This window comes from Phoenix dactylifera, chromosome 5 (genome assembly GCF_051530095.1).
Source record: "Phoenix dactylifera cultivar Ajwa chromosome 5, Ajwa_hap1_PhDact_Kaust_v1.1, whole genome shotgun sequence".
Classification (NCBI taxonomy): Eukaryota; Viridiplantae; Streptophyta; class Magnoliopsida; order Arecales; family Arecaceae; genus Phoenix; species Phoenix dactylifera.
This window is the reverse complement of record NC_143194.1, coordinates 18,837,228-18,858,913: the sequence shown is the minus strand read 5'-3', so window position 1 is coordinate 18,858,913 and position 21,686 is coordinate 18,837,228. Positions and strand designations below refer to the sequence as shown.

The 21,686-nt window shown below is 41.1% G+C and overlaps 1 protein-coding gene and 2 pseudogenes across 2 annotated transcripts; 1 reads left to right on the top strand and 2 right to left on the bottom strand.

The window, feature by feature from the left end:
- Positions 1-224: 224 nt before the first annotated feature.
- On the bottom strand, positions 225-1,713 carry LOC149753479 (uncharacterized). The gene is made up of 2 exons (XM_089923521.1): positions 1,534-1,713; positions 225-1,451 (listed from the first exon to the last, which is right to left on the bottom strand). Exons 1-2 carry the CDS (start codon positions 1,711-1,713, stop codon positions 546-548), a joined length of 1,086 nt encoding a protein of 361 aa, XP_089779647.1. The 3' UTR covers positions 225-545.
- Positions 1,714-10,800: 9,087 nt separating this feature from the next.
- On the bottom strand, positions 10,801-15,419 carry LOC103721237 (uncharacterized; annotated as a pseudogene).
- A 290-nt stretch (positions 15,420-15,709) lies between these two features.
- Positions 15,710-20,918, top strand: LOC108511805 (uncharacterized; annotated as a pseudogene). The gene is made up of 3 exons (XR_016413171.1): positions 15,710-15,937; positions 16,592-16,665; positions 20,774-20,918. The product of XR_016413171.1 is annotated as an uncharacterized LOC108511805 (transcript).
- Positions 20,919-21,686: the final 768 nt, after the last annotated feature.

Genomic DNA, 21,686 nt, shown 5'->3' with positions numbered 1-21,686 from the left:
TCCTGAGGCCTAACCCTCGGATGCCTGGCTTAGCGCCGGAAGAGTTTCCTGAGGCCTAACCCTCGGATGCCTGGCTTAGCGCCGGAAGAATTTCCCGAGGCCTAACCCTCGGATGCCTGGCTTAGCGCCGGAAGAATTTCCCGAGGCCTAACCCTCGGATGCTTGGCTTAGCGCCGGAAGAGTTTCCGGAGGCCTAACCCTCGGATGCCTGGCTTAGCGCCGGAAGAATTTCCCGAGGCCTAACCCTCGGATGCCTGGCTTAGCGCCGGAAGAATTTCCCGAGGCCCAACCCTCGGATGCCTGGCTTAGCGCCGGAAGAGTTTCCTGAGGCCTAACCCTCGGATGCCTGGCCTAGCGCCGGAAGAATTTCGGGAGCCAGGAGTCAGCAAGACGCTACCGAGAGTTAAAAGAAAAAGAAGGACGAAGGCGAGATGAAGAAACATTCAACTTGCATTAATTTTCATTGTTTCAAGGCCGAGGCCCATACAATTTGGCAAAACCCCGGTATACAAAAAAAAAGAGAAGACAACGAAAGGTACAAGAGGTCAGCTTGGAGGAACTCCCGGGTCGGGAACGTCGGGCTCGTCCGCAGGAGGTAGGGAAGCAGCAGGAGAACCAGCAGGCAATGGCGCCGGAGAGGAGTCGAGAAGGGAAATCTCGCTCAGGTCAACTTCGGGGTACTTAACCGACACCCTTGCCAGGCCCTCCTCGAAGCCTAAGATAAAGGCTTCGGCCCCCGCGTCCGACGCGTCACGGACAAACTCGTCGGACTGACGATAGGTCTGTACTGCCTCCGACATATCATGAGCGAACTCGGCGGACTGGCGATAAGCCTCTACCGCCTGACGCCCGATTTCCGCACTCCTCTCGGCCAGTGCCGCCTCTGCCCGCTCCATAATCTGGGCTTTCGCCTCCAAGACCTTCGCCACAATCCGGCCTTCCGCCTCGGTGGAGACCCTCAGCAGCTCAGCCCGAGCCTCCTTGTGCTTCGCTTCGGCAGCAATGCGAGCAGCCTCAGCCTCCGTCAGGCGCGAATGAAGCTCCTGATCGCTCGCACGGGACTTCTCCAAGGCCGACTCCAATTCGCCCAGCTTAGCTTCAAGAGACCGAATTCGGTTGCGGGCGTCGTCGGCTGACCGCTGGGCCTTCTCCCACCTCTCCCGGTAGTCGGCAGCCTTCCGGGACTGCTTCTCGGCCCGCTCATCCGCCTTCTTGACCTCGCCCTCGAGACCCGAGGCAAGCTCCTGAGCCTCCAACAGCTGCCTCTCGAGGGCAGCAAAGCCGAGTGCCCGCTCTTCGGCCTCCCGGAGCCTCGCCTCGAAGTCCCCGGTTGTCCTGCCTGCCACAGCCTGGCCTCCCTTTTCCACTGCTTTCAGCCGGTCCTCGGCCTTCGCCAGAAGCCCCGCCTGTTCCTTGTAGCACTCCTCCAGACGGATCATGTACTGGGCGAGCTAAGAAATAGGAAAAATAAGGGAGTCAGGCGGAGAACAACAGAGCCAATAAATGGTGAAAAGCGGCCAGAAGAACACTCACCGACATAAGACAGACACAGCTGGCAGCCCCAACGTCAGAGACCTCCAACTCCCGGACCCGCCGACGGTCCTTCTCCAGCAGCACTGTTTCGATGAGATTTCGGGCGCCATCGGTAGTGAAGGCAGACCCCGATTTCTCCCCAGAGCCGGACGGTGGTTCTGCAGCCTTACCCCTATCCATTGCCTGGGGAAGAGTCCGGCCGATCGCGCTCTGGGCGGGGGTCACCCCAGGAATTGATAGGGTCCCGCTCGGTCGGGGCCTCGGCGCGTCCCTCCTCGAGTCATCAGGAGCCGACCGAGTCGAAGGCCGGGTCGGAGACCGATCACGTCCGACCCGTCCGTCTCGGGCAGGCTCGGATGATACCTCCGGAGTAGCGGCAATCTTACCACCGGAGGGCTGATACAGCGTCAGCTGCCGGTCCGTGCCCACGACGTCTCCCTGATCGGTGGGCCCGGACTCGTCGGTCGGCGTCGGAGGCACCTCCTTACGGGACTTCTTCGCCGGTGGGGCCCCGCTCGGAAGAGCTCGTTTCCTCCTCTGGGCTGCTTCCAGCAGGGACGCCCTACCAACAGCCTTTGTCTTCACCGACCGCATGACGTCGTCGATCTCTGCAAAAAGGACGGGATAGTCGGAGACGGAGAAACCAAAGGAAAGAACGGGACGAAAGAAGGGAAAAAGTCAAGAAAGAATCGGTGGCGGACTCACGGTCGGTGGGGACCGAGCTCAGACCGACATTCACCAAAGTATCCTCGGAAATAAGGCGGGCCACCGGGGGGAGCTGGCCCTCGGCAGCCAACCCCTTCAAGGCGGCCAAGCCATCGGACTCCTCCCTTGACAGTCTCGATAGGCCGATCGGAGACTTCATCGGGGTCTCCCAGGTCGCCCTGATTTCCCAAGAGGGATCTGCATCAACAAAAAAGAAGCGCTCCTTCCATTTGTGAATGGAGGTAGGAGCCTCCTTGACAAGGCCGCATCCTCGCCGCGCTGCGAAGCACCACCACCCTTTGTCCTGGGGGTGGCCGCTCAGGCTGTAGAACTCCCAAAAAACATTCAAGGTGGCGGGGATCTCGTGCATACGGCAGAGAACCTGGAAGACCGTCAGGGCCCGCCACGAGTTCGGCACCAGTTGCGTCGGTGCCACTCTTAAACCCCGTAGCACCTGCATGACCAAGTCCGAAGGGGGAAAGCGGAACCCGGCCTGGAGAATGCCCTCATTGATGGCGATCTTCCCTGGAGGAGGATGGGACATCCTCTCCTCAGGCCCCGGGAGCGTGGCGTTGCAGGCCTCGGGAAGGTGGTACCGAGCCACGAGTCTGTCTAAGTCTGTGGCGACCAGCTCCGACTTAATTTGGTCTGCCCTCACTTCGCCCATTCCTAATGGCCAATAAACCTACGGTCAGGACGGGGACAGGAAGGGGGGAAAGACCGGAGCGACTGGAGTACACTAGTATAAGAGGGGAAAGTATGGAGAGCCCTAAGCTGAAGAATGGGGAAAACTCACTGGAAAAGAGGTAAGAGCGGCTCCGAGAGCGCCAAAGGAGAAACGAGCGAACAGTCCGACGGCAGCAACAGCGGCGCAAAGGGGAAACTTGAAAATATCTGTAAAGAAGAAGACGGACGGGGAAAGGCCCCCGATTAAATAGGCGGAAAGGCAAGTGACGCCTCAATGACGCCAGAGGACGCCTGGCTGCCGAAGGGTCGCTCGCGCCCCAAAGGCGAATCGACACCATTAAGGAAGGATGTCCGCCGAAATCCTCAGACTGCCGGGTCAGCAATAACCGCCATACGCCATAAAAAGGGCGGGCAGCTCGAAGCGCGCGCGCCTCTCCGAGGAACGGCGGCAATCCCGAAACATCACTCCCTTCACCTGTTCCCCTTCTGGTTCCAGGCTCGGAAGTGGGGGGCTACTGTTACGGGGGAAATAAGCCGCCATGCCCCACGTGACCGGCACGCGCGCCCAGGAAGACTACGGCTGCCCTTTGATCCAGCAATCCGACCCCGAGTCGGATATCCTCGGCTCCGCAGCCCGACCCCGAGTCGGCTGCCCTTTGATCCAGCAATCCGACCCCGAGTCGGATATCCTCGGCTCCGCAGCCCGACCCCGAGTCGGCTGCCCTTTGATCCAGCAATCCGACCCCGAGTCGGATATCCTCGGCTCCGCAGCCCGACCCCGAGTCGGCTGCCCTTTGATCCAGCAATCCGACCCCGAGTCGGAGATCTCTTGATAACGACAGGCTATTCCCCAGAGGCACGCCGCGGCCTCCTGCTCCACTACTCCCTGCAACGGCTGTATCTGATGCTGCTCCACGATCTCCTGCATCAGCCGTACAAAGCGGAGCCCCACTATGCCCTGACGTGGCCGTACCCGGTGCTGCTCCACGACGCCCTGTAACGGCCATGTCAGTGGCCACACCATCGTGCCCCACGATAACGAACCCCCCTGAGAGACCCCCCAGCCAGGTATATATGCGGCTGGGGGGAGAAAGGGGGGAGGTGAGCAATATCTCCCAGAGCACTCTCTTACTTGCGATTATCACCTCTCCTCCTCCTCCAATCTCCTCTGACTTGACCGTCGGAGGGCCATCACCACCCTGGTGGTGGTGCAAGGCTTGTTTGCAGGTTTCTTGGCGGAAGGTGGAGCGCAGCCAACACCAACCAAGACAACTCAGACGGAACCCCGTTCACACCGCAGTGCCAATCGTTCACGGTTTGGACCACCAGCAACAGACATGATATCAAAAATTAATAATTAAAGAATTTAATCATGCCATAATAAGGTTTAAGTTACTGACTTTGCTCAACTAATTTGTGAGAAAGGTATCTAAATTACCTATTCATTATATGTTCTTCAAGCCAAACTAGATTTCTTATGTGTGAACTTTTGGCTGAAGAAGATCCTCTCTCTTGTTTGCATGTGAATCTTTAGTGTATCTTACATGAAGATATCCTTCAAGTTGAAATTTCTCATTTTTCTTTCTTGAAGGAAGGTCATTAGTTTCTTTAAGATACAAAGCATTCAACCAACATATATATTTTTAACTAGATGACTCAATATAAGATATGACAATAGTTGCATGTTGAGTCACTTTACTCAAGAGATTGCCTAAATATAAGCAAGCACATATCACTTGAACTAAAGAGATAGATTCATTAACCAAGATAGTTCAAGGACAAGCATGTGAGGCAATAGACAGATTTATCAAGGTCAAATCAATTTAGTTTAGATTCTATTTGCTTAAGATAATTATCAATAAGATGTGTTAACTAAGTTTTAATCAACTTATCTTAAACGTTTGTTTCTATCAAAATTCAGATTATGACGTATTTGTTATCAATAAAATATGATTAATTAAAGTTAGATTGAAGTCTTGCACAAGGTCACATAATGAGCATACAATCTGGTCTACTAGCTGTATGATAAAATAATTATTCTATCATGCTTTAATACAGCTTTAAACAATAGATCTACTTTGCTCATCCTTTACAATTTCTACAAGATGGGGTCATAGATATACCTTCTTCACGCCAATCTTCCATAAGAGTTTTCTTGTGGACTAACGTTGGTCAATGAAGATCCCCTTTCCTGTTTGTCTTAATTTGGAGTTTGAGAGAAGATGTTAATTCATTCATCATATTTCAAACTCACCTTGCAACATAACTATTCATATAAATTTTCATTGGTAGAACAAAAATGATGCCATCAATGTGTGCTATGAGCAAGCAAGATATCATAGATTCTTCTTTTTGATGCATAGATTTATCACTATTACTTTCTATCAACAAGGTTACCTAAGCTTTTATATATCAAGCTTTTGATGCTTGTTTTAAATCACATATTGCTTTATCATATATGTAATGTGTAATTTTTAAATATGGTGGTTATTTGACATAGATCTACTTTTTAATGAAATAACCACATAGGAGTGAATTCTACACATTCATTTGACAGAATATAAAGCTCATGAGTCAAGCAAATGATAGTGGTGATCTTTACTTTTAATCATGCAAGAATCAAGATCTATTTCATCTTTTCTTGATTCAGTCTTTTAGTAGTTATCAATTTTTCTTCATTAAGTGCATTTCTGAAAAACTCAATTTTGTTATAATTATTAACAAGTTTTCAGATTGTTATATGTAAAAGATTAACCATATATAATTTGATCTTAGTATCTTGACAATAAGTCATTAGTCTCATAGAGAATAAGACGACTTGATATTTTTGCAACTAAAATCTTTTCATTGAATATTCTATATGCATTGCTTGATGAATGATATCCAAGGATAGACATATCTCTATCAGATTTGGCATTATTTTTCATAAGAACATATCAAGCATAACATGTATGACTGAAAAATATGAAAGATATGCAATGGTTCATTTTCCATTTTTCAGAAGATCAAAAGGAGTTTTCATCAAAAATAGATCTAATAGAAATCATATGTATGACAAGCAGTGATGATAGCTTTTTTTAAAAAATCATTTAAGTAGATGACTATCATACACAATTGTCTTTTTTCATTTCTTCAAAAATTCTATTAATCCTATTTTACTTAAGGTGTCCTTGGTGCTGAAAATATTATTTTTCTGTGCACAACTTAACACAAAATTGGTTTTCAATTACTATGCCATGATTTCATAGTTTGCAAACCTTTATCATTTGATCGCTTTTTGTGAGTTTGTGCCAATGCAGAAAATATTTTAATTTGAGAGCCAAGAACAAGGCTAATGTAAGCTTTTAAAAAATTAGTGTTGGAAACAACATCTCTAGATTTAGAAATTATTTTTGTTTGTTTCCTTAGTTAGCATGCATAGTAAAACTTTGACCTTTAAGAGGATAATCTAAGTAAGCCTATGGCAAGGTCTTTTGAGATTAAGTACATACTAGCATGAGCTGATTTCATATGCCAAATATGGTTTCTTTAATCTTGGTATTCATAGTGCATATATTCAAAAGCATACCAAGTACACATTATCATATCTATGATCAATAAACAATAATGCCATAGATAAAAACTCTCAATCAAGCATATAGAGAATTCATAGAGTTATTCTTAATAAGTTGATTAATCATTTAGCACCTTATCCATTAGTGAGTAAAATGAAATGATTTGATTATATTTCCAAAAGTATTTTCTATATCACAAAATTGATCACTACTAGCAAATCATATCAAATACTAAAGCACAAATAATGATGAGATGCAAGAATTACTGATTTCTTTATTATTTTTTTTGTTAATAACTTTTTAAGTTTCTTTATGTTCCATGGGTACCTTGGTACACCTATGTGTACATCCTCATTTTCTCATTTTGGGTACCCAAGCTTGCTTGAGTCCTTGAGAGTTAGGACATATGGTTCCTTTTGGAACCCATATCTGTTTAATAGTAATAACTTTACCATTTGATTTAATTATACTAGAACGATAGGTAAAGTTGTTATTCCCATCCTTTTCATTTTTGAAATAAGTTATCTTATTTAATGGTTTGCTTGGTAAATTGATAACCTTCTTCTCTAGAGATTTATGGCTAAGTGAAGGAGTCAAGCTAAATTTTGATTTATCAAAATCAGCATGTTGGCTTTCAAACATCATTTTTAATCTTTCTGAGCTTACGGTGAATTTGTTAATGCAAGATTTTAATTGATTAATTTCTTCGCTTAAGTTTTGATTTTCTTTAATTAAATTCTGATTTTTCTGGATCAATTGTTCTAAATTTAACCTTAAGCTTTTATTTTCAGAATCTTGTATTTCATCATTAGGATTTCTTTCTTTTGAAATTTTCAGATTTAGTTTCTTAAGATTTTTATTCTTCACAGCTAATTTTCTATATTCACTATACAAATCATGAAACGCATTTAATAATTCATCATAAGAGAATTCTTCTTGAAAATCATTTGAGGTAAAAGTAGATTCAGATTTTACCTTGTCTTCTTGTGCCATAAAGCACAAGTCAGTTACCTCTTGTAGTTTCTTGGAGCTAATATCATCATTGTTGCTCCTAATCTTTATTTTTTGGCTTGACTCTTTCTTGGTCAAGGCTTTCTTCCTTTTTATCTCTTTCTTCCTTTCTTCTTGCTTCCTCTTTTTCCTTGTCTTTAGGAAGCTGATTTGCCTCGGAGTCGACTCGGACCTTATTGGAGTCGACTCGGCTAGCTTGGGAGTCGACTCGGAACTACTTGGAGTCGACTCGTTCACAGGGTCTTCAAGACTGTGTCTCTGCCTTTCAGACTGTTCTTCTCTAGGAGTCGACTCGGACGAACTGGGAGTCGACTCGGCTACTGTGGAGGATTCTGCAATCTCATTGTTAGTACGCAATTGAAGCACATGTGAGCTAATCTGAGATTTATCATAAATAGTTTCTAAAGTATCCCAGATCTCCTTAGCAGATAAGCATGCAGAAATTTCATTAAACTTCGTTTCATGAATAGCACAATATAATATGTTCATAGCATTAGCATTCAATTGTGCTAAGTCCTTTTCATTAATAGTTTTAGAGAGTGTATGAAGGTCATTTATTATGATTTTCCATAAATAATAGTTTTGTGATTGAATAAAAATGCGCATGCGTGCTTTCCAATATGTGTAGTCTATGCCATTAAACAGTGGAGGCCTATCAATTAACTGTCCTTCTCCTAGAAAACTATCTATTTGAGTTGTCATGATCTTTGGCTCTTGATCGTGAGATCAATAATTAATCTTAGAGCACCTGCTCTGATACCACTTATTGCCCAGTAGATACAACCCAAGAGGGGGGGTGAATTGGGTCTTTCAAAACTTTTATGCTACTTCTAAAACTTTTTGATTAACTATGCTAAGTTGTATAGATGCACAGTGAAAGTTAAACTTAGCAAGGGTTTGATGTATAGACTTCGACTTGATTAAATATGCTTGCAACTAAAGGATGTGCGGATAAGAATTAAGCAAGCAATTTATCTAAGTAAGTAAGTGTGTTAGTTAGACAATAACTAGAGGCATTACAAACACAAAGGACATATAGTGGTTCGGTGCACCCCAGCACCTACATCCACTCCCCAAGACCTCTTGGGAATTTCACTATAATCCTACCGATTACAGCCGGTTGTTTTACAAGCTCACAACCCAACTTGTTGTTTTACGAGCGCACAACGAACTCGGTCGGTTTTTCCAGGCTCACCGACTAGAACCACTCCGATTGTTTTTCCGGGATCACAATCGAACCCTACTCGTTGGTTTTACCCTCGGCTCACCAACAAACCTAACCCCTTGATTCAATCCCTTGATTGAATCAAGTTACAAGATATTAAAACAAAGTATAAAACAAAACAAAGCTTCTTAAACAAGCAAATATGACAATATAAACAAATAGAGTAAAGAGAAGCCCTCAAACGAGTTTTGAAGATGAAGGAGCTCGGCTTCTTCTTTACTTGACCCTCTTCTGATTTGGCACGAAGTAGAGGATCACCGAGGCAGCACACGGATGGAGAGGAAGCTTTGGGATTCACTTGGATGCTCTTCTTCTCTCTATTTTACTTTGAATGGCCCTTTTGTGCTTATGGGAGATTTTCCTTGTAATCTCTTTGGAATCTCTTTCCTAAATGATCTCTCCTACTTCCATAAGTTCTCCCCTAGCTTTCTTCTTGTTTTTATAGCTTTAGATGGCGTGGAAACAAGAATATAGCCGTTAGAGACAAAAGTAGAGCCGTTGGACACAGTCTGCACTTCCTGACAATATTACCGTTGGGATCGGAGTCGACTCGCGCGATCAGGAGGCGACTCGCCTGTTGCAGGAGTCGGCTCGTGCTTTACTGGAGACGACTCGGCCACTGTTCCAAATTTGAATTAAAGTGCATGCCTTGACTGGGAGTCGACTCGACTTAACCCGGAGTCGACTCGCCAACATCTGGAGCTGACTTGGCATCTTCGGAGTCGGCTCATCCCATGAATCCAGAGGACATACTTTCTGATTTTCTTCCTCGAGTCGACTCGGATTCTCTTGGAGTCGACTCGGCTCTCAGAGCCCGAAAACTGATCCTCTGCATTTTTGGGGTCGCGCTGCCTTGGAGTCGACTCGAACTGTCTGGGAGTCGACTCGAATCTCAGAGGCAGTAACTTGGTTTTCTGTCTGTTGATGGTCGCGGAGTCTCGGAGTCGACTCGTGCAATGCGGGAGTCGACTCGAATCTCAGAGTCCCAAAAATGCTCTCTGACTTTTTCCTTGTGTTCCGCTGAGAGTCGACTCTTGCTTTCTTTGGAGTCGACCTACCAACCATCGGAGTCGACTCGCGTTCCACTGGAGTCGACTCGAATCTCAGACCCGAAAACTGCTCTCTGACTTTTCTGCCTGTGACTCCTAGGAGTCGACTCATACTTCTCCGGAGTCGACTCATACTTCTCCGGAGTCGACTCGAATTCCACTGGAGTCGACTCGAAGACTGTTCTTTTGAATTTTTCTTTTGATTTTACTCCTCCAATTTGAATTCTTTGAACTTTAAACTTTGGGCCAATAAAATTGTAGCTTTCTTCCAACTTGAGAGCTTTGGAGGCCTTCTTGTGTTCTTCCAACTTGCTATGTTCCTTGCAAAATAAATATCTTTCTCCTTGCAACATAAACATTAGTATTTATACTTCAAGGTTTTGTGATCATCAAAATCAATTTTTGGGTCATCACTCTCCACTTCACTCACTAAGTATTTATATACTCACTCCTCAGTTGATATTTTTGTTGCAGGCCAGCTGATATATAGAGAGGAGCAGGATTAGTGGTTGCCTGCTATCTGTGCCGCCCCATAGTATAGTATAGTGTAGAGTAGAGGTTTATATATTTTGATGTATTATAAACCCTCAGTTGTATATAGTGTACAGTTATAGACATAGATCTTGTTGTGGATATGGGTTTGACCATGGATGGAATGGGAACCAGATTTTTATACAGATGAGTTATATGCCTGTGATGATGTATTGATATATACTGTCCAGGTTCATTATGTGACAGATTATGATTATAGTCGATATCCTGTTCAGGTTGTTATGTGATTGCAGCTTTGACAGGTAGATTGTGGTACATGTGGATATTTTCTGACAGGTTAAAAATAGAACAAAGTGATCATTTTGTGCATATATCATGCCAAAATTTTCATGAATTTATGATGATTGATAGGTAGTAGGGTTCCACGCGGTGGCTGGTAGCCTTATGCCTACCCGCACCCTAGGACCGTCACGGCAGCCCGCCGGATCAGGGCGGGGGTCGTGACAGCACTATCTTCTCTAACTAAAGTTTTCATTCTTTTAGCTTGTTTGTAGCGTCGTCCTTTATTTTTTATTCCTCTTGGTGCTACGAACACTGCATGTGTGCCTCCTGTAATTGATAGTCTTCCTCTTGAATCATTTTCTTAGGCCTGCAATATTTCAATGATAAGCAAGTGATAAAGGACAAATATCATTAAGTTAGAGTAGTGCTATATGTTACCTCCCAAGCTTCTTCGGTGCAAAAGAAGAGGATATTGAAGCGTGAGATTCCTCCGCTACTGGATTTTTGCAGGTCTTTGCATGATGCCTAAGATTACTGTAACACTTACATTTGTGCATCTTCTTCGATGTATTCTCATCTGTACTCCTAATTCTCTCCTTTTTAGGCTTTTCTGGAGGTCTTAGACTGAGGTTAGGAGGCAATACCTTGTATCCAATATCAACTTTTATCCATTGGGCCTTGTTAGGTAATGATCCAATTTCTAATGCATAGGCAGTCTTATACTTGGCAACAATGAAGTACTCCGAGACATAATTTTTCAAATTTGCATCTTTCATAGTACCAATAAAAGCTATAGCATGCACACAAGAAATGCCCGACACCTGCCACAGACGACAAGAGCACCTTTGTTCATTTAGAATTACTTCATGTCTTCTATTAGTCTCAATTACTTCTGCTTTGTAATCACTGGTTGTATAAACAGTATAATCACCTAGCTTAAGGCTGATGTCTCTTACATATTTCATTACCACAAGAACTAAATTTTCTTTCCAGCAGACAACCATTCTCCTTCTTGCTTCCATTTTCACCATAATTTTTTGTCCTACAATATCTAGTAAATCAAGAACTGGCCTATGTCCAGCCTCAGAAATTCAAGCATTGAATGACTCCAAAAGGTTATTTGCTATATAGAAGCACTTAGCTGTGATACCAAACTGAGATCTACTCCATAAACCAATATTTTCAGCATTAAGATACTTGAATGCCTCTAAGCTAGCCTCTTTAATTTGATTGATGATATCGTCATGTTGGACTTTTGTGTATGCCCTTGCAGCTCCCCATAACTTAATTTTAAGCCAGTGTCTTGGAAACTTTGTTTGAAAATTTTTGTACAAGTGTCTCATGCATTTTCTATGTTCTGCTTGGGGGTATATATGTTGCACTGCTTCTTCCAGTCCCTTTTGTCGATTTGATACAAGTACTAGACTTTCTGAAGTTTGAATTGATTCTTTTAGTGCCTCCAAAAACTAAATCTAGCTATCACTATTTTCAGATTCTGCAATACCAAAAGCAACTAGAAACAAACTATTTTTTCCATTATCAACCCAAACTATGCTAACAAAATTAAAAAAAAATAGTACATAAATATTCTGCTAGTGATGTCAAATCTACAATTCTCTTATGCCATCCTCTTTTGCCTACCCTACAAATACTTGCCAGGCAAGATAGGATTTTTTTTCAATTATGGAAAATTAAATCTACTTAAACATTTTTTAAGATGCATGAACACTCGTTTCTCTTTCACCTTCTCCAATTGTATTGCTCTTTTGTTGGTCTCAAGGGCCTAGCATGAGAAAAGAATATAACAAATTAACATCCAGAAACCATCAAACCCTTATAATAAAGATAACAATCTGACCATTTAAATTTAGGCCATAAAACTATTATGGCGTTTAGAAACAACAGTTTCACTTTCTCAGACATCAACTGGTATTCTTCAATCCTAAACAGCAAAGCTCCTTTAAATATTATGGAAACAGGGAGAAAGAAATAGGGAGAAACAGGGAGAAAGGAAGGAGATTGATTGCTGTGAAGGAGGAGATCGCGATCCCGCTCGCAGCTCGCAATCATGATCGCCCGCGATCTCGTGGGATTGCCCGCGATCCGCCCACGACTAGCATCCAAGCAATCCATCTCCAAGACTTCTTTGCTCATAAATAATTCATCCCCATTATCTCACGTTACTTTCTCCTCAGATAAACACAAAGAAAACCAATCTTTTTTAATCAAACAACATTCAAATATCATTTTGTGGCTAAATATACTACTTGCCAATGAAAACAAAAAATGTGGATTCATTGATGGCAAAAAAAGGAGGATCATTGCTTTAAAGAAAACCAAATAAATTGCATCAAGTTTTTCTTATCAAACACCACCTGATTGCCATCAAATCAAGATCAAAACCTTCCACTAAAATGGGGAAAAAAAAGAAGAAAGGAGATCAAAATGGAGCAAAAGAACCCAAGATACTTGAAAGTGGAGGGCAAATCTATTTTTTTTTCAGGGAAGCAAATCTATATTCTCGTTTTTGTCAGAAACCTCGAACGAATCTCAGGTCTCCCAAACACGGCAGGGGATTCACCATCTTCGCTACGTTCACCGATGCACAGACAAGGGGACAAGATCCTCACGACCTCGGTTCCATAGCGACGGGTGAGGAAGCCCTTGAGCTCAGGCCTTGCTTTTGGAGAAGCTTCTTTGCCGAGGTCTGAAGCTCATGCCATCGGCATTGCGCCTTTTTCTTTGGATGCTCGTGGGATCGTGATCGCGATCCCGATCCGCAGGGAAAGAAGGCGGGGATAATAACATCATTTCCAAAGTTTATTTTATTTTTAATTCTTAAAAATATAATTTTTTTAACGGTGTTAGAATAACCGATTAGGGTATTTGTATAATAACAATATTTTATAAGGATATACATACAAATATAAATTTTAAGAGGGTATTCATGCAAATTTGAATATTTCGAAGGATATCAATGCAAAAAGCCCTATTTGTTTTATATTCTATCTCAAAAAAATAGATACTAAATCCACCATTTATTTTACCATTTCTCTTATCTGCTTTTCGAATCAAATATGTTAATCTGATATGGAATTTATTTTTTGACTCAACACTGCCTCCAACCTAATAGGCCCTAAGTAGCATACAAAAGCTATCCTTTTAGTGTACTTTATTATCACCGGTGGGAAGTTTCTATAATTATTATTATTTTTTCATTCTTTTAGAGAAGATTACAAGTATAGTCCTCTCATATTTATACAATTTTTTAAAAATGTTAAAAGTGCACAAGCAGTGACCTACTCAATGAGAGCAGTTCTTTTCTCAATTGGAGCAGTCACCTCCAAAATCTTGATAAATATGATACTTTTGGCCAACCAAATTTCAATTTTGAAATGACCTTCACTGTTTATTTATAAATAACCATCATAAAGTAATGGTATAGTGAACCCGTTGTAATATGAGAACATTCTATATTTTCTTAAAAAAAGATAACTTCATATATCATGGGGCATGATTAGCATAACCTATGAAAATTATTGCTAAATTTAAAATTATTTGAATATTAAATTACTAAATCAATATAAAAGAGTACAAGAAACTTTCTATGTGCACTAACAAGCTCTCCTAAGGATAGGCTTGATAATGGATAGAATATAAAAATTTATATCGATTTTTTATATCTGTATTTATTTTTATTTGAAGAATACTAGTGGGACAAAAATTTATATCCATATTTATCTTAAAAAAATATAAATGCAAATTAAATATTTAGAGTACGATATAAATATAGATATAAGTTAGATAGTTAAGTTTTATGATCGCTAAAATCAAAGAAATCACCAAATGAAAAAGTAAATTAAGTCAATAATATATTTATATAATAACTTACTTCCCTAAAAAATTTATGAATATAATATGATATTAAACAAGACTAAAAGTACAATCGGATATTCAGATACAGATTGGATAATATCTATTCATATTTATATTTTTTTTATTAGTATAGATATAAATATAAATATTAGTTGGATTCTTAAAATTCTAACTATATTTAAATATTTTAAAATAAAAAATGGATCAAGAAGCATGCTATCGAGTCTAGTTTTTTTTTTTTTTTTGCTAAAGCCGCTGTTTCATACTATACGGGTATGAATACACCTAGAAGAGTCTGCATACAAAATATCACAGGAGGCCCGGGAGGAACTTCAAACTTGGGAAGGGCGGCTAAAGGATTGGTGGGAATGCACCAGGCAAATCATCCTCACCAACCCATAGGGTGCCGCCTGAGTGGCTCGCAACATACGCCGCCACCCAGTCCGTCGCCCCGTTGGCCTCACGATATATATGCACAGCTCGAAAGAGCATCCCCTCCCTCACCATCAACCATATGTCCCGGAGCAAAGGATGAACTCTCCTATCGCTGTGAGGGCACTTCCGGACCCAGCTGATCATGGTGGCCGAGTCTCCCTCCAAGAGGATGGAACTCTCCCGAAGTACAAAACGCGCATACCGCAAACCCATCCAAGCCGCACGCAGCTCTGCCCCTGGGACCGAGATGTCGAAGATCTGACAGTCTCCTGCTACCACCGTGCTGGAATCCGAGCCCTTGATGACAAACCCGGCTCCTCCCCTCTTACCTCCATCCTGGACTGAGCCATCAAAATTGACCTTGAGGAAGCTCGGAGGTGGGGGCTCCTAGGTGAAAAACACCATATGAGAAGTTGCCGAAGCAGAATGGGGGCCCCAGATGTCCCGGGCTGTCAAAGGTCCGTAGTCCGTATCTGCATGAAAGAACTCTGTTGCCTGTGCCCGTGCTCGCTCCATCACAAACCGCGGGGATAGGCTGATATCGCCAAAAATTCGGCCGTTCCTGGCCATCCATACCTGATAAGCTATGCATGACGCTCTAATAGCCGCAAAACGCATCTGTGGGGAGCTAGACCAACTCCGAACCTCCTCCAGGAAGCAATCCCTCCAGCTCCAAGTGCCCTTCGAGAGCCCTGACAACCTCCAAGTCCTCCTCGCCCAAACACACTGGAAGAGTACATGATCTACTGACTCGTTCACCTCACATAACGTGATACCTGCAGTTTCACCGGCCAAAGCATCTGCAGAATCCTCGCGAGCACAAATTCAGACTTCATCAGCAAACCGGTTCAATGAAAAGACCATTAATTGACCCAATGCTCCGGTTTGGTGCCCGGTCCGTTCTGGTTTCTACGGCGTAAAGAGCTGCAGGAAGAGCGACAGCCCGAAGCTAAACCTCGGGAAGTGATGGCGGCGTCTTTGTTCCGGCGAGTTTCGTCCCACCTGGCGCTTCTTCCTCGTCCTTTCCTTCCCTCCGTCTCTCTCGAGAATCCCTTCTCCCAGGGCTCATGGCCGTCCCCAAAAAAAAGGTAGGCCCTGCTATAGTTCTTGTGCTTTGGGTTCCCTTCTAATTATCCTTCTCCCTTGAAGTGCTGTTTTGTATAATATTGAAATATAATGGATTGTTGTTTTTGGCTGATCTCGTATACCACCTTGCCTTCCAGGTATTTGTTAAAATCCCCAGCCTAGTAATTCTTGAAACCTATGAATTAATAGCAGTGTCCATAGCTTATGTTGTCTTGGGAATGCATGTACTAGAGCTCCCAGCTGATTGATGATAAAACCTGTAGTGAATTGTTCCCCGACAAATTGTAAACTCTAGTATTCTCTTAAAATGTTAGCTTTTGCTGCATGTCTGTAGCTACTATTAGTACACTCTGTACTCCTTGTCTTCTACCTAGTTTGTTTTGCCTATTGCTGCATGCCTGAATAAATTATTTATTTGTTGCTCAACTTCTGATTTTTATTTATCGAATTACTTTTATATTTTAGTTGTTATATCTTGAATTTTGGTTGTGCTTCTTCCTTTTAGTATGGAAAATTGGCTGCGTCTTTCTGCATGGGTGTTCGCTAGTAACTTGTATGCATTTTTCCTGCAACAGTGCAGGTTTCTGGAATTCTTGTGCATATGAAAGAATTTGTAGAATGACCGGAGATTGATAACAAAGATTATTATATTGCAGGTTTCCCGCCATAAGAAGGGATTAAGGAATGGACCGAAGGCTCTGAAACCTGTTCCGGTTATTGTCCAATGCAAGTAAGAGTTCTGCTTCTCTATATTCTGTGACCTACCTTATACAGAACATGGTTCAATCATTTTGATTTGAACTGCACCTCCAACTTTGCAATAGTAAATACTATCCATGGTAACATATACAGTTAAGATATCCATCTTTAATTGGAACAAAGGATGCTCAAATTTTGTTTTCACAAGTTCTAAAGTGATCTGTAGTTGTATTTTTACTAACGGTCATGAAAATTTTTCAAGTTTTCAACCGTTCTGGGAATGTTACTGATTGAAAGTTGCACAGACCATTTACAATTTTACATTGTAGTGGTTTTGGATGAAACTGTTTGGCTTTGGGTGAAACCAACTTGTGTTTAAGTTGGTTTTATATAATACTTCACAAATTTGACCACTTAAGTTGGCCTTTGGTAATTTTTCAGTTAGTTTCTGACTGGCTTGTTTCGGCCGTTGACTAGTTCCAATTAACAAATCAGAGTCCAACTTAAAATATGAGGTTTAAGTTAAAAAAACTAAACTCGGAATATTTTCTTCATTTTCTTAGATGAGAGTGGTGTGTCATACTTATGAATGGTATATCAGGACTCCAAGAATCATTTTCCTATGATTAAAGACATGATCACGATTTTTTCTTGAAAATTTTGAAAGCATCGGAATTTCGGATCCAAGAAATTTAAGGAATTTTTGGGTTACTTTCTTTATTTCGAAAAGTTTTAAAATGGGGGATTTCATAAGCTTCAATGTAGATACATTCATTTGATTTATCAGCAAGTTAAGTCTCTTAATGAAGTAAAATTTATAGTCATTCTTATTGATATTTGATGGATTATTGTTTTGCATTTTCTTGTGATCTTCCTTGTGCCTTCTGAGTACTTTGAGAACTATGACTGCATGGAAACCCAACCAAATATTGAAGTGAGGGTGTGATTGAACCTAGGTTTCTTATATCAACACAAGAGACTAGACCGACTCACCCAGTTTGCACCCTCTCTCTCTCTCTCACACACACACACAGTTGCTTGACGCTTTAGACCTAGAATAAATATTGAGACATCTTATTTTTTTCTAGTGCTTTTAAGAACTAACAATCTCGTGCTACATTGTATCTTAGATTGTCGCTAAATGATGTGTCATATTTTTAAGCGTTTACTAGGATATTTTATTTGACTTATCTCAGTTTTCTATTTTTAATGTTTTTTCTTGTAATTTAATTATATTGGTTGTATCTTAAATATTCTGTGAGACTGAGACCATAGAAATTGTTACTATAACTATCCAAGTCTCAATCTGAGTTAGGATTGAAACTGAATTTCTGGAATATAACTCACATTATTTCCCCATTCAACATCTAATATGATATTTGAATTTAAATTATTGGATGATAAAGCCTTTTTGTTTAAGAAGTGCTTAATTATGTTGGAAAAATGTGTTGAGCCTTACTTTTGAGTGTCATATAACCAAGTATCTAAGTACTGCTTACCATCTTGTGGAGGCCTTATCATGCCAACTTTGAGTACCAACATGCAATGATACACAACACATTTAGAAAACAGAAAATGACATATTATTGTACAACATTTGAGCATTTTCCTCTTTTTAATCTAGGCCATTTTTATTTCAATCTATTACATGGAAGACCTCTTTTAAATACACTGTCATTATTTCAACCAATCTACATTAACCTAAGTCCTCACTCCGGAAGGTATTATTTGGATTTCTTGGCCCTATATAGGTATCCAAAAGCTTAACAATGTGTAACCTATGTGAGATTAAATATATGTTTGCAAGGGTCCCTCGCATACTCCCCCACTGAAGCCTTTACGTCCTCGCCAGGTTAAGAGTCTAAACTCTAAATTCTATCAATTCAAATTAGAATACAATGATTGGCCCGTGATCAGCATCAAATGGGCCCATACTGTAGTATCTCCTAGTCCACATGGGTTAGGGACCAGTTTTCTCTGATACTATTTGTAATAATACATAATTCCACTAAAAAAGGTTAGCTAGAAGGTATTATTTGGGTTTCTTGTTCCGGTATAAGTACCCAAAATCTCTCTGGTGTATAACTAATGTGGGACTAAATACACACGTACACGAGTTCTTACACCATCTTAACAAACTTGTCCTCCAGGCCATTTTTATCGCATTCTAGTGCAAAGAAGACTTGTATATGACTTGATTTGAATATGCTATCATTATTTAGGTCCATCTCCACAAACATATTGTCCTAGTTCATATTTCAGGGCAAAATGCTTGTTGCTTATGGGCCCTAGATATGTTGGAAGTCATATTGAAGGACATCACTATGGAAACTAATAGTAACAATCATACAGGATCCAAAAAGAGTGACAAACATAGAAAAACTCAAACTAATGCGAGAATGTCTTTGGAGATGTATATGTTCTCCTCCATTGGTGCCTGTCAAAAAATAAGCATGAGCATGTTTCTTATAGATCCTGATTTTGGAAAACCCACATCTCCTAGGTTCCCAGGCAAGGTAAAACATAAAACCACCATGTATGAACAGAAAAAGAGAAAAAAATGGATGCAAGGAAAAGAAAACCCATCACTTCATTCAAGAATACAAACATATGAGAATGTGCCATATGTATTAAAAAAGAGAAAGATTGAATGCAAGGAAGTCATGCTTCTTGGAAGATGTTAAGGTAAAAAAAAGAAAAGAAAGAAGAAAACCAAAACATTGTTTTACCTTTCTGAATCTAGGTTTAACTCTTTATTTGATGTTGTAGTGGCTGCCAACTGATTGGTGGAACTTCAGAATATGAAACATGCAATGATCTGGGCGAAGAGAAGGCACCTCCATACTGCCCCAAACAAAAAAGGACAGGTTTCAGGGACTACCAGGCTTAAGTAACATATTTGGGATGTGTTGCAGTACAGGTGACTTCTTACTGATATAGGATAATATACAGAGCAGATATGACATGTCAGGACCTTCTGTGCAGAGAGGTATGTGGAAGCCCACTATATTCCAGGTCCACATATCACAACTCCTTTTTATGGACAATATGAAAATATCTGATTGTCTACACAAGCTCTGAATGTCCAAGAAATGCTTGGTAAAGAAATAAAAACCCAGTGTTACTCCTATTCTGCAAATGCTAAAGAAACATAAAGTCTGCAATTGATAGGATAGATCACATTGGATTTGTGAGGTTTTTCATTTATACTATAAATACATTATATAATTCAGATCCTAGTTATATCACTAGTCACTTTATATTCATAAGTATGGATGTTTTGATTTTCTGCAAGACATACTCAGATACGAATTTATGTTTTCTATTTTTTTTTTTAAAAAAAAATGGCGATGTTTTAGGAGCGATCATGCTCAGTGTGCCTCCAATATTTTCTACTTCAATCAAGGCGGTTTTAGACTATCACATCTTGTGAAGCCTAAGAAGTCATTTGATGACTTTTAAATGCCATAGAGACTTCTTAACTCACTTTCACATCAAATACTTTGACTTGAGAACTAAGACTTCATATATGTGGTCACTGAAACTCAGATATGATGATTAGACCACCAAACTAGAAATTTCCTATCTTTTCTATCTTGTGGATTGGATCATTTCTCAAGGGTGCCACGATGTGCTATATACAGGAGCTTCATTTTAAAGAATCCCTGTCTTGATGTATCGGCACTGTCTGTATTTAAAACCACTATTCTCTAAAAGTAAGGGAGCTAGAATGGAGGAAGACTTCCATAGTACTCTGGAGGTCATCTAGGAAAGACCGAGGGACCTGACTGACCAATGGGGCCAATAGGACAGAGCAGTGGTTCAAATGAGATACCAGCAGTGTTCTGCAACAGTGGAAACTGAAGCAAAAAAGCAGTTGAATCTGGTGAGAATTCCGCAGGCAAACTGGAGAGAAACAGAATCCATATATGTGAATGTAACAGTTTCAGCAAAATTGTTAACTTTTATAGAGGTTTTCATCTTCATTAAACTAACAAGTCTTACATCTAACTGGCACAAGTTATTCTGGGTGATGTTTTATACATATTCTAGATCTTCTTGGACAGTGGTTGAAATTATCCTTTGTTAATTAACTGGTGCTGAATTGGATTATGAGGTTTATTTTATCTACCTTACAGGAGTTGCGGTCGAGTTAAGCTGCCTCACTTCTACTGCTGCAGTGGGGAGAGAGGGAGCAGTGGTCCCTCCAGTTGATAAAACAATTCTTCGTAATGATAAAAATCAGCATGCTCGATGAAATCTGAGAATCTTGACATTATCAAAACTAATATTGGAAATTTATTTTCTTGTAGCAGATAGGATATGGATGGAAGGCCTGGCATGTTACCAATAGTCCTCTTAAGCACAACTCTGCTTCAGGTTCAGAGTTGCTTCCATTAGTCATATGGATGTTCATGTGCAAATTTCTGATTTTCCATTTGAAGGGAAGATGCTCAGTGTCTCTGGCATGTTTATTATTAGTGATCATGTTTTGTGTTTCAATTTCATTTCCTGGTGTACTTGGTATAGGAATGGATGGCCATTTATCTTTGTTGTCCTCAACTTTGCTTTTCTTTTGATATTGATATCCTGGATTGTTATCACTTCCTGTTCTTTTTTCCATGGCTAGGCAACTTCTAGTTAGATGTCTTGTGAAAGAAAGGATGTAGTTCCATTCATTCAACACATGGGTAACTGTATGATCTCATGGAGCAAAGATGACCTCCGTGCTATGTGTTGCATGGTGAAGTGCTCTTCCAATTCTGGCAGCAAAGACAACTGTTACCACTGTGTACTAATAATCGGATTAAGTTGTGTTTGCAATCAAGTGAAAGCTGAATAAAGATTGATTGAGAGGTAGCACACAAAAAGTAGATGTATTGTTTAAGAGGTTTCTGGAGAGATTTTGGATGCCAGTCTTCCAAGTAGCTTGGGGTATGAGACCATGCTTGAGAGACAGTAGTTATAATTCTAAACGTGCTTATACAAATTAAATGCACTTTAAAATTCAGGGGTTTTTGATACCTAAAATATAGCAGCAAAAGTTTTTTT

What these genes read in the sequence shown, in the direction of transcription:
- LOC149753479 (XM_089923521.1), bottom strand. Translation starts at nt 1,713, where the DNA reads ATGGATAGGGGTAAGGCTGCAGAACCACCGTCCGGCTCTGGGGAGAAA. An exon ending in GCTGTGTCTGTCTTATGTCG is followed by an intron (nt 1,452 to 1,533) that starts GTGAGTGTTCTT and finishes CCTATTTCTTAG; the next exon opens with CTCGCCCAGTACATGATCCG.